At 51.0% G+C, this 12,500-nt stretch overlaps 1 protein-coding gene across 1 annotated transcript in view; it reads left to right on the plus strand.

Moving 5' to 3' along the window:
* The window catches only part of LOC311312839 (retinal-specific phospholipid-transporting ATPase ABCA4-like), a gene marked incomplete at its 5' end in the record, with an annotated part of 43,835 nt that overhangs the window by 13,410 nt on the left and 17,925 nt on the right, over nucleotides 1-12,500 (plus strand). Inside the window, 15 exons of the mRNA XM_084442845.1 lie at nucleotides 360-600; nucleotides 1,160-1,299; nucleotides 3,758-3,874; nucleotides 5,066-5,263; nucleotides 6,625-6,830; nucleotides 7,234-7,410; nucleotides 7,734-7,956; nucleotides 8,295-8,516; nucleotides 8,995-9,199; nucleotides 9,500-9,577; nucleotides 9,676-9,885; nucleotides 10,659-10,836; nucleotides 11,012-11,143; nucleotides 11,470-11,609; nucleotides 11,957-12,094. Of these exons, the coding sequence (XP_084298971.1) occupies nucleotides 360-600; nucleotides 1,160-1,299; nucleotides 3,758-3,874; nucleotides 5,066-5,263; nucleotides 6,625-6,830; nucleotides 7,234-7,410; nucleotides 7,734-7,956; nucleotides 8,295-8,516; nucleotides 8,995-9,199; nucleotides 9,500-9,577; nucleotides 9,676-9,885; nucleotides 10,659-10,836; nucleotides 11,012-11,143; nucleotides 11,470-11,609; nucleotides 11,957-12,094 (2,605 nt within the window). The remainder of the gene's footprint in view (nucleotides 1-359; nucleotides 601-1,159; nucleotides 1,300-3,757; nucleotides 3,875-5,065; nucleotides 5,264-6,624; nucleotides 6,831-7,233; nucleotides 7,411-7,733; nucleotides 7,957-8,294; nucleotides 8,517-8,994; nucleotides 9,200-9,499; nucleotides 9,578-9,675; nucleotides 9,886-10,658; nucleotides 10,837-11,011; nucleotides 11,144-11,469; nucleotides 11,610-11,956; nucleotides 12,095-12,500) is intronic.

The raw sequence follows: 12,500 nt of genomic DNA on the forward strand, positions 1-12,500 counted from the left end.
ATAAGGCAACAAAAATACACCAGAGGCTGTTAAGTCACGACTATATAATTATGCTGCTCCCTCCTCGCACATCTTTTATAATGTTGTATCTGAAGCCTATCTGGACAAAATCATCTGTAAATGCTATTGGGGAAAATTGAAACGCTATTGGGGGATATAGACAGGGAATATGATTTGAGCTTTTTTTAAATGTTGTCTTTTACGTGATTTCTTTTCCTTTGCCTTTATGTTCATTTTATGTCTATTTTTATGTGGAGCACTCATTACTGCATGGAATGTCCCAGTTATAAAGCACTTTTGAGCTGCGTTTCTTGTATGAAAGGCGCTATACAAATAAAAGTTGAACTTCTCCTGCCTAGTTTACAGAGAGGAACAGCTCCAGGGACCTTCTCCAGGTGGTGTCCGGCCTGCTCCAGGCCCAGGGCAGCCTGTCCTTCAGCCAGATCATGGCTGCCGCCTCCAGCCTGGCCTGCGGCTACACGGAGGGGGCCTTCTCCAGGGTCACCTCCTTCAACTGGTACGAGGACAACAACTATAAGGCCTTCCTGGGGATCAACCGCACCAGGGGACGGGGGCAGTACACCTACGACCCTGACGCCAGTGAGTCCCGAGGTCCCGTTCCTGCTGCTGTGCGGTCCATCGGCTCGTTTTTGCTGAGACATGTTCCCCTGCTATGAGTCAGCGACGTTGTGAACTCCTCCAGGGTCTGGTGTCTGCTGGAGCCGACTCAGGGATTTAGTGAAGATCAAAATGAGGTTTATTCAGCTTTCTTCTCTTCTCTTCTCTTCTCTTCTCTTCTCTTCTCTTCTCTTCTCTTCTCTTCTCTTCTCTTCTCTTCTCTTCTCTTCTCTTCTCTTCTCCTCTCTCATCTCCTCTCCTCTCCTCTCCTCTCCTCTCCTCTCCCCTCTTCTCTTCTCTTCTCTTCTCTTCTCTTCTCTTCTCTTCTCTTCTCTTCTCTTCTCTTCTCTTCTCTTCTCTTCTCTTCTCTTCTCTTCTCTTCTCCTCTCCTCTCCTCTCCTCTCCTCTCTTCTCTTCTCTTCTCTTCTCTTCTCTTCTCTTCTCTTCTCTTCTCTTCTCTTCTCTTCTCTTCTCTTCTCCTCTCCTCTCCTCTCCTCTCCTCTCCTCTCCTCTGTCCTCCCCCTGTCCTGTGTGGTTTTAGCTCTGTTCTGTAACGAGCTGATGGAGGAGCTGGAGTCTGACCCTGTCACCAGGATGGTGTGGAGCTCCATCAAGCCCATGCTGATGGGCCGGGTCCTCTACTCCCCCGACTCGCCTGCCGCCCGCCAGATCATACGAAACGTAAGGAACGAGCTTCCCCCCCCCCCCCACACCCTCGTAGAAACTACCTCCCCCCTACCCCCAGCTCACACTACAGAGCAGAGCTGAGCAGATGCAGACTGAACTAGGCTCTCCTGAACCACCGGCCTGGTGACTGGGATGCACAGATCCACGTACCGAGTAGAAAGGACAGAGTAGAGGAATGCTAAACCTGTCTTAACGACGATTTGTTGGTCATACTAACAGGATCCTCCCTTATAAGCACCCATTGTATTTATATTTTGCTGCTCTTGCACTTTGGCTTCAGCACTAGATTATGCTCTTAGTCACTTCTTTAGAAAGGAGATGCACTTGTGAGTTCTGGTGTGTAGTAGTACACTGAAAACCTACGATAAATGCAATTATCGTAATAATGATTAAGTAATAATAATTAAATCGCTTTGGATAAAATCGTCTGCTAAATGACTAATGTAATGTAATATTTCCATATTGGGCGTATTATACTTTGCTCATGACTATGAAGAGGTCTCCCTGCGCCTTAAGTGACTGTTTTGCTGTTCATTGCTCAGTCCTGAATCCCAGCTTGGCCCTCTAGGCTGGAGCTGTAGAGACCTGCTGGCAGGAAGGAGGCCCCCGGGGGCCAACGGTCACGGACGGCTGCATCGTCAAGGAAGCACACATCTATGTCGGCTTCCCTAGAAGCTCTGACACACACCGGTGGCTTGGCTCACATTCTTTCATTCTTTCACACACACGCACATACACACACACACACACGCGCACACACACACACACACACACACACACACACACACACATACACACACACACAGACAGACACACACACACACACACCACACACACGTCCCCGCCCCCCCCCCACACACACACACACCCACAACTCACCCCCCATTCTTTTCGTGCTATCAGCCCTCATCAGAGCCTGCATCAGATTCCCTTGCATGTCACACGGCCGTCTCTTAGCTTCGGTTTGTGTCGCAATGCATAGCGATGCTGGCAGCTAGCGTAGCGTAGCATACCGCAACGCCTCATACCTCCGTCTCACAGAGCTGTGCGAGTCTTATCTCTGCCACTCACAGAGAGCCTGGGGTGGGGGGGGGGGGGCTGGTAAGCAGGTTGTTCCTCCCCAGAGAAAGTGATTCCTGGGTACTACGGGGGCCACAGCCACCCCCCTCCCACCTCCCCCAGGGACTGAACCATGTCCCCTCCTGTACCCCCAGGGGCAAGAACGACTCTAGTTTCACCCTCTTTATCTGTGGTTGTGTGCGCGGGAAGGGGGGGGGGGGGGGGGGTGTGCTTGAAAACACTTGTCCTGTGGGAACTGAGTGTTTCAGTAAGCGGGCTCAATGCGCTCGGCCAGTTGTCACCAACGACCCCCCCCCCTCCCCTCCCCCCATTGTCAACCTCCCGCCATTGTCCCCCTTTGTGGCCCAAGATCTGACACGTACATGAGGAAGGCGTTTCATTGGGCGTTGCTTTTCCACGCTTCTCGCCCCCCGACACACATTTACTGTCGGTATATTAACTAATAGTTCAGTCAGCCTTTTCAGGCGACGCGCTGTGAGAGCCTCTGCCAGGTCTTAATGATCAGCAAACAGGGGTCAATATTATGTTATAGGGATGTGTGTTTTATATGCACACACACACACTCCAGTATCTGAACAGGCCTCTGGGAATTCTTTGTGTTGAGCCGTTGTCTTTGCAAAGCTTATTTTCACAGGCACTGTAATGTGGGAATGGTATGTGTTCAGAGATTACAAACGGAGTGACGCTGTGTGACTGTGTGTGTGTGTGTGTTTGAGAGAGAACATAGTGATTGTGTGTGTAATTGCGTTCCTATTTGATGTTTTATTTTGTGTGTGACTGTTACGACCCAGCTCGTAGAGTCGCAACAAAAAGGGGAGTCACACTACCAAAGCAGACTTTTAAGAATATTTAATACTTGGCTACTTAAATCATACAAACAATAATCAATTAGTATGGGATGTGAATATCAGTATATCAGTGGTGTAGTGTAATGTATGGATGCAAAGACAACAGTATGGTGAAGATGGATGTTGCAAGGTGTAAACCAAAAGTCTAAATCAAAACTAAGGTGCTCCTGGGGAGAGAGAGAGAGAGCTCTGCTCCTGGATGGCCCTTATACTTCAGGCACACCTACGCCAGGTGCACCTGATCAGGAGCCACTCCCAGACTCCACCTGCTGGACTGGGAAGAAAAGACCCAGCCTATTTCCAACCCCCAGCCAGGGGACTGGGAGTCGTCACAGTGACGTACTGTAGACCATATCTGTCATGCACGTACTACATATGTTCATGTACTTACCACAGTGTTTGTGTGTGTGTGTGTGTATATGTGTGTGTATATGTGTGGGTGTATATATATATGTGTGTGTGTGTGTGTGTGTGTGCATATGTATGTGTGTGTGTGTGTGTATGTGTGTGTGTGTGTGTGTCAGGCCAACAGCACGTTTGAGGAGCTGGCTCGGCTGCGGACGATGGGGAAGGCGTGGGAGGAGGTTGGTCCTCAGGTCTGGACCTTCTTCCAGGATGGAGTCCAGATCAACATGGTCAGGGTGAGATCCAGCTCCAAACCTCCAACTGTAGCCTGACACAGACTCAACTGCTATTTCGTTTCACTTCATTATTCATGAACAGGCTCCCATTGCAGCCGTTTTCCGAGATGGGTGTTACCGAAGAGGGAGTCCTCAGCGATTAGTTCATTCCCTAACCAATCACAGCATGCAAAAAAACAAATAAATGCAGGACTCTGATTGGCCTGGTTGGAATTCCAACCGGGAAATCATTCTGGGAGAGAGCCTTTCCAGACTCCGAATCGCATTTCGAAAATGAACGTGGGCGTGCGATTCAGAGGCTGGAGCCGGGCTTCTCAAACTGCAGTGTCACAACAGACTCACAGGTTTCCGAGGCAGAACAAGCTTCCGTAATGGACAACGCTGTGTGCTGCAAATACTGAACCCCTACCAAGGTTTGTGATACACTGAGGCCGAAGAAGTCTGCCTTGCCAAACACACGAGAGAGAGGAAACACCTGTTCCCACGTGTGACTATATATCATTCCCCCGAGTCTCTTCATAATTTCCTTGTAGTGGAATGGTCCTGCCAATATTTTCTCAAATGCATAAGTGAGATTAAGCCACTAAAGGTGTGTACAGTAAAACTGGCATTCCTCCAGTCCCCCCCTCATCGCTCGGCCGCTCTTAGCTGTTTAAAACAACATCCACTGGAGGGAAGAGCGGGCGTGTCATGCGTTCCCCCTGTCTCAGAACGGAATGATGCATGCGTGTTTGTTCCGCGCGGTTTCCTGACCGATACCTCGCTCGTGAAGCCCAGGGTTCACACGCTGTCCATTAGACGACCTGGTGCCGAAGTTTCCTGCTGTAACATAATCCCTTATCTTAACTCAATAGGTCTTATCTCTCTCTCTCTCTCTCTCTCTCTCTCTCTCTCCCTCCTCTATCCCTCTCTTGCTCTCTGCCTCCATCTCTTATCTATCGTGGATCCTTTATTTACCTCTACCTTAATCGCTCTCTCTGTCCCTCTCTCTCTCTCACTCACTCTCTCACACTCTTTCTCTCTCTCTATCTATCTCTCTATCACACTCTCACGCTCTCACTCTCTCTCTCACTCTCTCTATCTCTCTATCTCTCTCTCTCTCTCACTCTCTCTCTCTCTCTCTCTCTCTCTCTCTCTCTCTCTCTCTCTCCGACACTTTCTCTCTCTGATCTGTGTTTCGCCTCCCCCTAGGAGACCATCCGTAACCCTACAGTGATGGACTACATCGACAGGGTCCTGGACAAGGTTCCGTGCCCGTCCAAGCACATCCTGAACTTCCTGTACAACGGGCTGCCAGAGGAGCGCGACCCCGACATGCCCGATCTCGACTGGAGGGACCTCTTCAACCTCACAGACCGCATCATCCGCATGCTGAACCAGTACGGGGAGGTGAGCCGGCCGCTTGGAAACGCAGGCAGACATTTTATTCCACCTCAGATGTGATTGTTTGATGTTGCCTCAGACACAAGTGGGATTGCTTCTTTTCTTGAACTTTGATGAGTTTTTTTAAAATCATGGTTATGTCCCTTTGTATACATTTTTAAATGCAAAATACAAAACCTTAATATATATTCCCATTCTTGGTTTTTCATGAGCTACATCCAAAACAACGAAGCAGTACCGCGTGCATCTCTGCGCCGACCGTGGTATTAGTCACTCTCACAAAAGATATTAATTGGCTCCAAAAACACTGGAAACTCAATAGGCTTTTTTTCTGTGTGACATAAGTGTAGGATCGCTGTCCAACACTCCAAAGGCCCTCCAATTTGTCCCCCCACTAAAGACATGTAAATCTACCCAGGGGGTGAGCGTCAGCGCCACAACTGAGCTGTCAGCTCTCTTTTATACCCCACTGATCTAGTGGAGGGTACAAAAACACCCTCGCCTCTCTCCCTGCACCGAGGGCACTTCATGTAAGTAAGCCCAAACGCCTAAATTCACCCTTCACCCCCTCGATGCTAATCGGGTGGTGAGGGGGTCTACTGCCCCTCCTCCCCCCCGGCGGTGTGGCAGAGGGGGCACCCGCGGGGGCATCTCGGCGGCGGATAGCTGGCTGGCTCTCCCTGGGGGTCTTTGTCACGGCTGAGGCTCACAGCTCTCAACGGTGACAGGGGGAGTTCGGGAGCGATTGAGCGCAATTAGATACAGCTGTCAGTCTGGGCCACCCTCCTTTTCAGAGCCGCTGAATGGAGCGTAGACTGATGGTCGCTCTCCGCGGCGTTGGCGGTGGCGTGAATGCTGGAACGGTGGGCGGTATTGTCACCGGGTTACAGGGTGAGGCTCGGGATGTGTTTGAGGGCACGATGAGGAATCTTGTAGCTTCTGTATGGGGTCCGGTATGTGTGTGTGTGTGCGTGTCTGTGCATGCATGTGTGTTTGTGTGGGCCCCATCTCCCGATTCCAGGAGCCCCAGGCAGGCAGGGGTGAATCACTCCATCCGACATGCTCCGTCTGGAGTGGGAGGCCGCCTGCAGAGGCATCACCACACGAGAGCGTGACTGAACACCGGGCGCCGCAGGCTTTACAGAGGGCCGCCAAGGCAACGCCGACCTAGCGCTCTGGCGGTCGGAACCTCGCGTTAATTAACATTGGCTAGCGCCAACCCCCGGCGCTGTGAGCCTGATCTCGGTCGTTTTGCCGAACGCAGGGTGCCAAAATAGACTCACGAGTCAGGCTCTACGTGATGCGCCCGCTATCACGAGACTAAGGTGCTGAACGGACCCCCCCCCCCCCACTGCCCTGTTCTACAGTGTCTGGTCCTGGACAAGTTCTCGGGCCTGTCCGACGAGGAACTGCTGACCCGGCGGGCGCTGGGTCTGATGGAGGATGGCAAGTTCTGGGCGGGGCTGGTCTTCGTGGACATGTACAACTGGACCGCCAAGGTGCCGCCCCACATCAAGTTCAAGATCCGCATGGACATCGACGCGGTGGAGCGCACCAATAAGATCAAAGACAGGTCAGCGTGGGCGCCCCGGTAGCTCAACGAGCTGGGGCACTTACCATGTAAAGGCTAGTCCTTTCTGCAGCGGTGTGGGTTTGAATCCGGCCCACGCCCTTTGCTGCATGTTTTCCCCTCTCTCTCTCTCCCACCTTTCCTGTCACCTACACTGTCCTATCAAAATAAAGCAGAAATGCCTTAAAAAAATATCTAAATTTAAAAAAAAATAAGACAGGTCAGCCTATGATCTTAGTGATCACCCTGGCGAGGAGTTCGATCGTATCGCTCCCATCATGGCCCTGTGTACAGAGATTCCCCTACGATACATGCACAGGAATGTCCTTCACCTCACAAGTTATAACATTTGGAACAATCGGTTTTGAATGCGACTCAGATCGACACCCTTTCCTTGATTTTCCAGATACTGGGACCCGGGTCCTAGGGCGGACCCCATGGACGACCTGCGCTACATCTGGGGCGGCTTCGCCTACCTACAGGACATGATAGAGCACAGCGTCATCAAAACTCACACGGGCGAAGAGCGGCCCCTTGGCGTGTACCTCCAGCAGATGCCCTACCCCTGCTACGTGGACGACCTGTGAGTGGCGTGCGGGCCCTAACGAGCGATTTTTAATTTCTCTCTTGCTTCGCTCACACCTCCTTCTCTTCTTGTCCGTTCTTTCCGTCTCTCTCCCTCCCCTCTTCCTCCCCTCTCTCTCTCCCTCCCCTCTCCCTCCCCTCTCTCTCTCCCTCCCCTCTTCCTCCCCTCTCTCTCTCCCTCCCCTCTTCGTCCCCTCTCTCTCTCCCTCCCCTCTTCCTCCCCTCTCTCTCTCCCTCCTCTCTCCCTCCCCTCTTCCTCCCCTCTCTCTCTCCCTCCTCTCTCCCTCCCCTCTTCCTCCCCTCTCTTTCTCCGCTCCCCAGCTTCATGCTGACGCTGAGCCGGTGTTTCCCGGTCTTCATGGTGCTGGCGTGGGTCTACTCCGTGTCCATGATCGTCAAGAGCATCGTTCTGGAGAAGGAGCTGCGCCTCAAGGAGACCCTCAGGGCCATGGGTGTCACCAACGGCGTCCTCTGGGTCACCTGGTTCATCGACAGCTTCTCCATGATGGCCGCCAGCACCTTCCTCCTCACGGCTATCATCATGGTGAGGACGCTGCCGTAGCTAGGGCGGCCGGGGCGGCGCGCATGGCGGGTGGCGTTAACGCCACGGGGCCCCATCACAGTGCAGAGCCTTGAGATTTCTCTCATGATTTCGCATTACCCGGTGATTTTGAATGTCCTGTTGCGACCCCTAGTGGAAGATCTGGAAAATAGGGCCCTTGTCTTATCAATCCACTGCATCACGCAGAGACAGAACTTAGAAAAGGACTACACTATGAAGTAGTCCCTATAGCGCAAGACGCAAACTGACTGCAAAATGACTCACGCATTCCTTAAAAAAAAAAGAAAAGATTGACTCATTTCTGTTTCTTCTTCCTCCAGATAGGGGGGGTTCTGAACTACAGCAACCCCATCATCCTCTTCCTCTTCCTCCTCACCTTCACCACGGCCACCGTCATGCAGTGCTTCCTGCTCAGCGTGTTCTTCAACAGGGCCAACCTGGCGGCGGCGTGCTGCGGCATTGTCTACGTCACCCTCTACCTGCCGCACATCCTCTGCTTCGCCTGGCAGGACCGCATCACCAAGGACATGAAGATCCTGGTGGTGTGTAGCGCCTAAATGTGTCCCTCCCCTCCTTGCAGTGCACCCTGATCCTGGTGGTGTGTAGCGCCAAAATGTGTGCCCCCCACCCTGATCCTGGTGGTGTGTAGCACCTAAATGTGTGTGTGTGTGTGTGTGTGTGTGTCCCACCCCGATCCTGGTTGTGTGTAGCACATAAACGTGTCCCCCATCCTCCCCAGTAAGCGCATAGTGGTTGATTTCAATAGCGTTTATTTTCCAAGAGGTTCAAATAACTGTAACATAATGTAGTACAATATCCAACTCTTTAATGTACATTATCTATGGATAGTGACATTACAAAAGGCCAAAACATACACACAGAAGCAATAACGAAATATGATGGACATAACCACTGACCACCAACCAATTGAATAACTAACTTAACTCAAACTGATTTTACCCACCCTCTCTCTCTCTCTCTCTCTCTCTCTCTCTCTCTCTCTCTCTCTCTCTCTCTCAGAGTCTGCTGTCCCAGGTAGCGTTCGGCTTTGGGACAGAGTACCTGTCCCGGTACGAGGAGCAGGGTCTGGGGCTGCAGTGGGACAACATCCAGACAAGCCCTCTGGAGGGTGACGAGTTCTCCTTCCTCACCTCCATCTGCATGATGGCGCTGGACACGCTGCTGTACGCCCTGCTGGCCTGGTACCTGGACAACGTCTTCCCAGGTGACATTCCTGACGGCAGCACTGACTGGCACGATGACGAGAACATCCTGGTCATGTGGTCGAATGTAGAATCCCGCTCTTGTGATAAGGTGTCTGCACACAGCCACAACCAAAGTCAACCAACACCAACGTTGGATTGGTGAGCCATGTTTGTTGGTGTCGGTTGCATGGATTCTACAATCTACAGTATGGCCTTGGGTAGAAGACTTATTTTGGGGGTTGGGGCTTTTGTTTCTGTGGGATGCTTGTCACAAAGCCACCACAGCGTCTTGACCCGCTGTTCTCTCGGTCATCTTACAGGACAGTACGGTATTGGTCGGCCATTTTATTTTCCCATCCTGCCGTCCTATTGGTGCGGCTCAGGACCTCCCACACCAGGTTAGCCTATGATATTACCATCTCTCCCAATCCTTCCCATTGGTTAAAAGCAAGGAAATCGAGTACCCTCATTGGCTGGTTTGTGTTCTTTTTCACAGTTTTGGAGAAAGCCCTGCCGGAAAAACCCGAGGCGGACAAGCAGGAGCAGAACGGAGTGGAGCAGGAGAACAAGCTCCCAGAGGAGCCCAGCTCCTGTAAACACCAGGCCAAGCGAGAAAGGCTGAAGAAGAAGATGGAGCTAGGGAACATCCCAGAGGAGGAGGAGGAGGAGGAGGAGGAGGAGGACGTGGACCAGGAGGAGAAACGTGGTAAGCTAAGAAAAGAAAGCAACATAATATGATGAATAGCTTAATGCTACAAGTCACTGAATCCATACTGACAGGATCTAATGTATATTAATATAAGCCCCACAGTCTCTCTCTGTCTCTCTCTCTCTCTCTCTCTCTCTCTCTCTCTCTCTCTCTCTCTCTCTCTCTCTCTCTCTCTCTGTCTAATAGCGCCATCCCTCTCTATCTCTCTTCTGCCACCAAAGTGTGGCGGCCCGCTCCCGCTATCCCAGGGTGCCGAGCGGCAGTGGCGTGTGGGAACCGGTTGTCCTTGAGTGTGTTTGTGCTCGCCGGGCTGGCGGCTGTGAATACAAACACTGGCCACATTTCCCCTCAAAGAGTTAGTTAATATGTGAACCGTTCGCTCCCTTTCATAGCGAGCGGCATTCCTTTCCTCTTATGTCACCCAAACCTTTTTTCTCTCTCTTCTTTTATGACAGTGCTGAATTCAAACAGTTTATCGGTTTTAGGGTTATAAATGAATGGGGTCCAATGCACAAAATGTGTTGGAGGGTCATTCGATGAGGTGTCAAAAGCTTGTTTTGTGAGGCAAGAACATGCATGTGGTAATCACTGTCATGCTCGTGCAACATCAATTTCATCACCTTGTAACCATCGATTCCAATCATTCCAGACCTTTCCTGACCCATTCCAGGCTATTTTGTAAATCTGATCAAAGCGCTTTACAGATCTTACAGGCGTCATTAAAATAACCTCCAGTGACATCATGCGACCTTTCACCCTTGTTGCCCCAGGCGGGTCGCTGTTCGAGGCGGAGCCGGCAGGGCTGGTGGAAGGCGTGCGCGTTCAGGACCTGGTTAAGGTGTTCAGCCGCTCCTCCAAGCCGGCCGTGGACGGCCTCAACATCACCTTCTACGAGAGCCAAATCACTGCCTTCCTGGGGCACAACGGCGCCGGGAAGACCACCACCCTGTATGTCACACACACACACACACACACACACACACACAGACACCTATACACATGGGCGCACACACACACACCTACACACACACACACACACACCTACAAACACACGCACACACACGTAAACACACACACACGCACACACACACACAAACATGTCCCTCTGCGTCCTCTCCGCCAGGTCCATCTTGACGGGCATGTTCCCGCCCACCTCGGGCACGGCCTCCATCTACGGGAAAGACATCCGCACTGACATGGACACCATCCGCCTGTCCCTGGGCATGTGTCCCCAACACAACATCCTCTTCCACCAGTACGTCTGTCGCTTGTGTTCCTGTGTCCTGTTGTGTCTGTGTTGTGTACGTGTGTGTTACATTACATTTACATTACAGTCATTTAGCAGACACTTTTATCCAAAGCGACTTACAATAACTGCATTTAATGTAGGTAGTCAGTATACTATGAATGAATTATACTGTACTATAATGAACAATGACTGTTATGTAATGTAATGTACTAGTTCTCGCCAGAACTCACAAGTGCATCTCCTTTCTAAACAGTGCTGTATGTGTAACAGAGGTCAGATGAAACGGGGAAATGGGATAATATCTCTTTTTCTTCCTCTCTCTCCTCCCCCAGTATGACGGTAGCAGAGCACATCCTGTTCTACTCCCTCCTGAAGGGACGGCCAGTCTGGGAGGCCCAGGAGGAGGTGGAGAACATGCTGGAAGACCTGGGTCTGCCCCACAAGAGAGACGAGGAGGTCCAGCACCTCTCAGGTCTGCACACAGACGCACGCACACACACACACACATACACACGCACACACACACACACATGCATGCATGCATGCACGCACTGACACACATACTATGGGGATATAATACCATGTGGGATAGGCCAATTGATGGCATGACACTTAATAATACATTTCATTCATGCATTCATTCTATGTGAAGCACTCTGTGCATGTAAATTCTCTGTTGTAAACCACTTTGAGCTGCATTTTTTGTATGAAAGGTGCTTTACAAATAAAGTTATTATTATTATTGTTGTTGTTGTTGTTGTTAATAGTATTAGTAATATTAAAAGCAGTCATTGTGCCTTAATGCTCTTGTTTTCATAGGGGGCATGCAGAGGAAGTTGTCGGTTGCCATGGCGTTCGTGGGCGGAGCGAAGGTGGTGGTTCTGGACGAGCCGACCTCGGGCGTGGACCCGTACTCCAGACGCTCCATCTGGGACCTGCTTCTCAAATACCGCTCAGGTACGTCTGCTGCCCTCACCATCCTCAGTGCTGTCATCGTCACTCTTCTCTTTCTATCTCTCTCTACCATTACTTCTCTTTCCCCTGACTCTCTCTCTCTCTCTCTCTCTCTCTCTCTCTCAATTCAATTTAAATTTAAATTCAAAGGGCTTTATTGGCATGGGAAACATACGTCTACATTGCCAAATTAAAAATCACACACACAAAAAAAAAAAAAATTGTAAATCTCTCTCCCTCTCTGTCTTTCTCTCTTTTTCTCTCTCTCTCTCCCTCTCTCTCTGTTTCTCTCCCTCTCTCCCTCCCTCTCTCTGTTTCTCTCTCTCCCTCCCTCTCTCTCTGTTTCTCTCTCTCTCTCTCCCTCTCTCTCTCTCCTCCCTCTCCCTCCTCCCTCTCTCTCTCCCTCCCT

Source organism: Borostomias antarcticus (assembly GCF_949987555.1).
Source record: "Borostomias antarcticus genome assembly, chromosome: 9".
NCBI classification, from domain to species: domain Eukaryota; kingdom Metazoa; phylum Chordata; class Actinopteri; order Stomiiformes; family Stomiidae; genus Borostomias; species Borostomias antarcticus.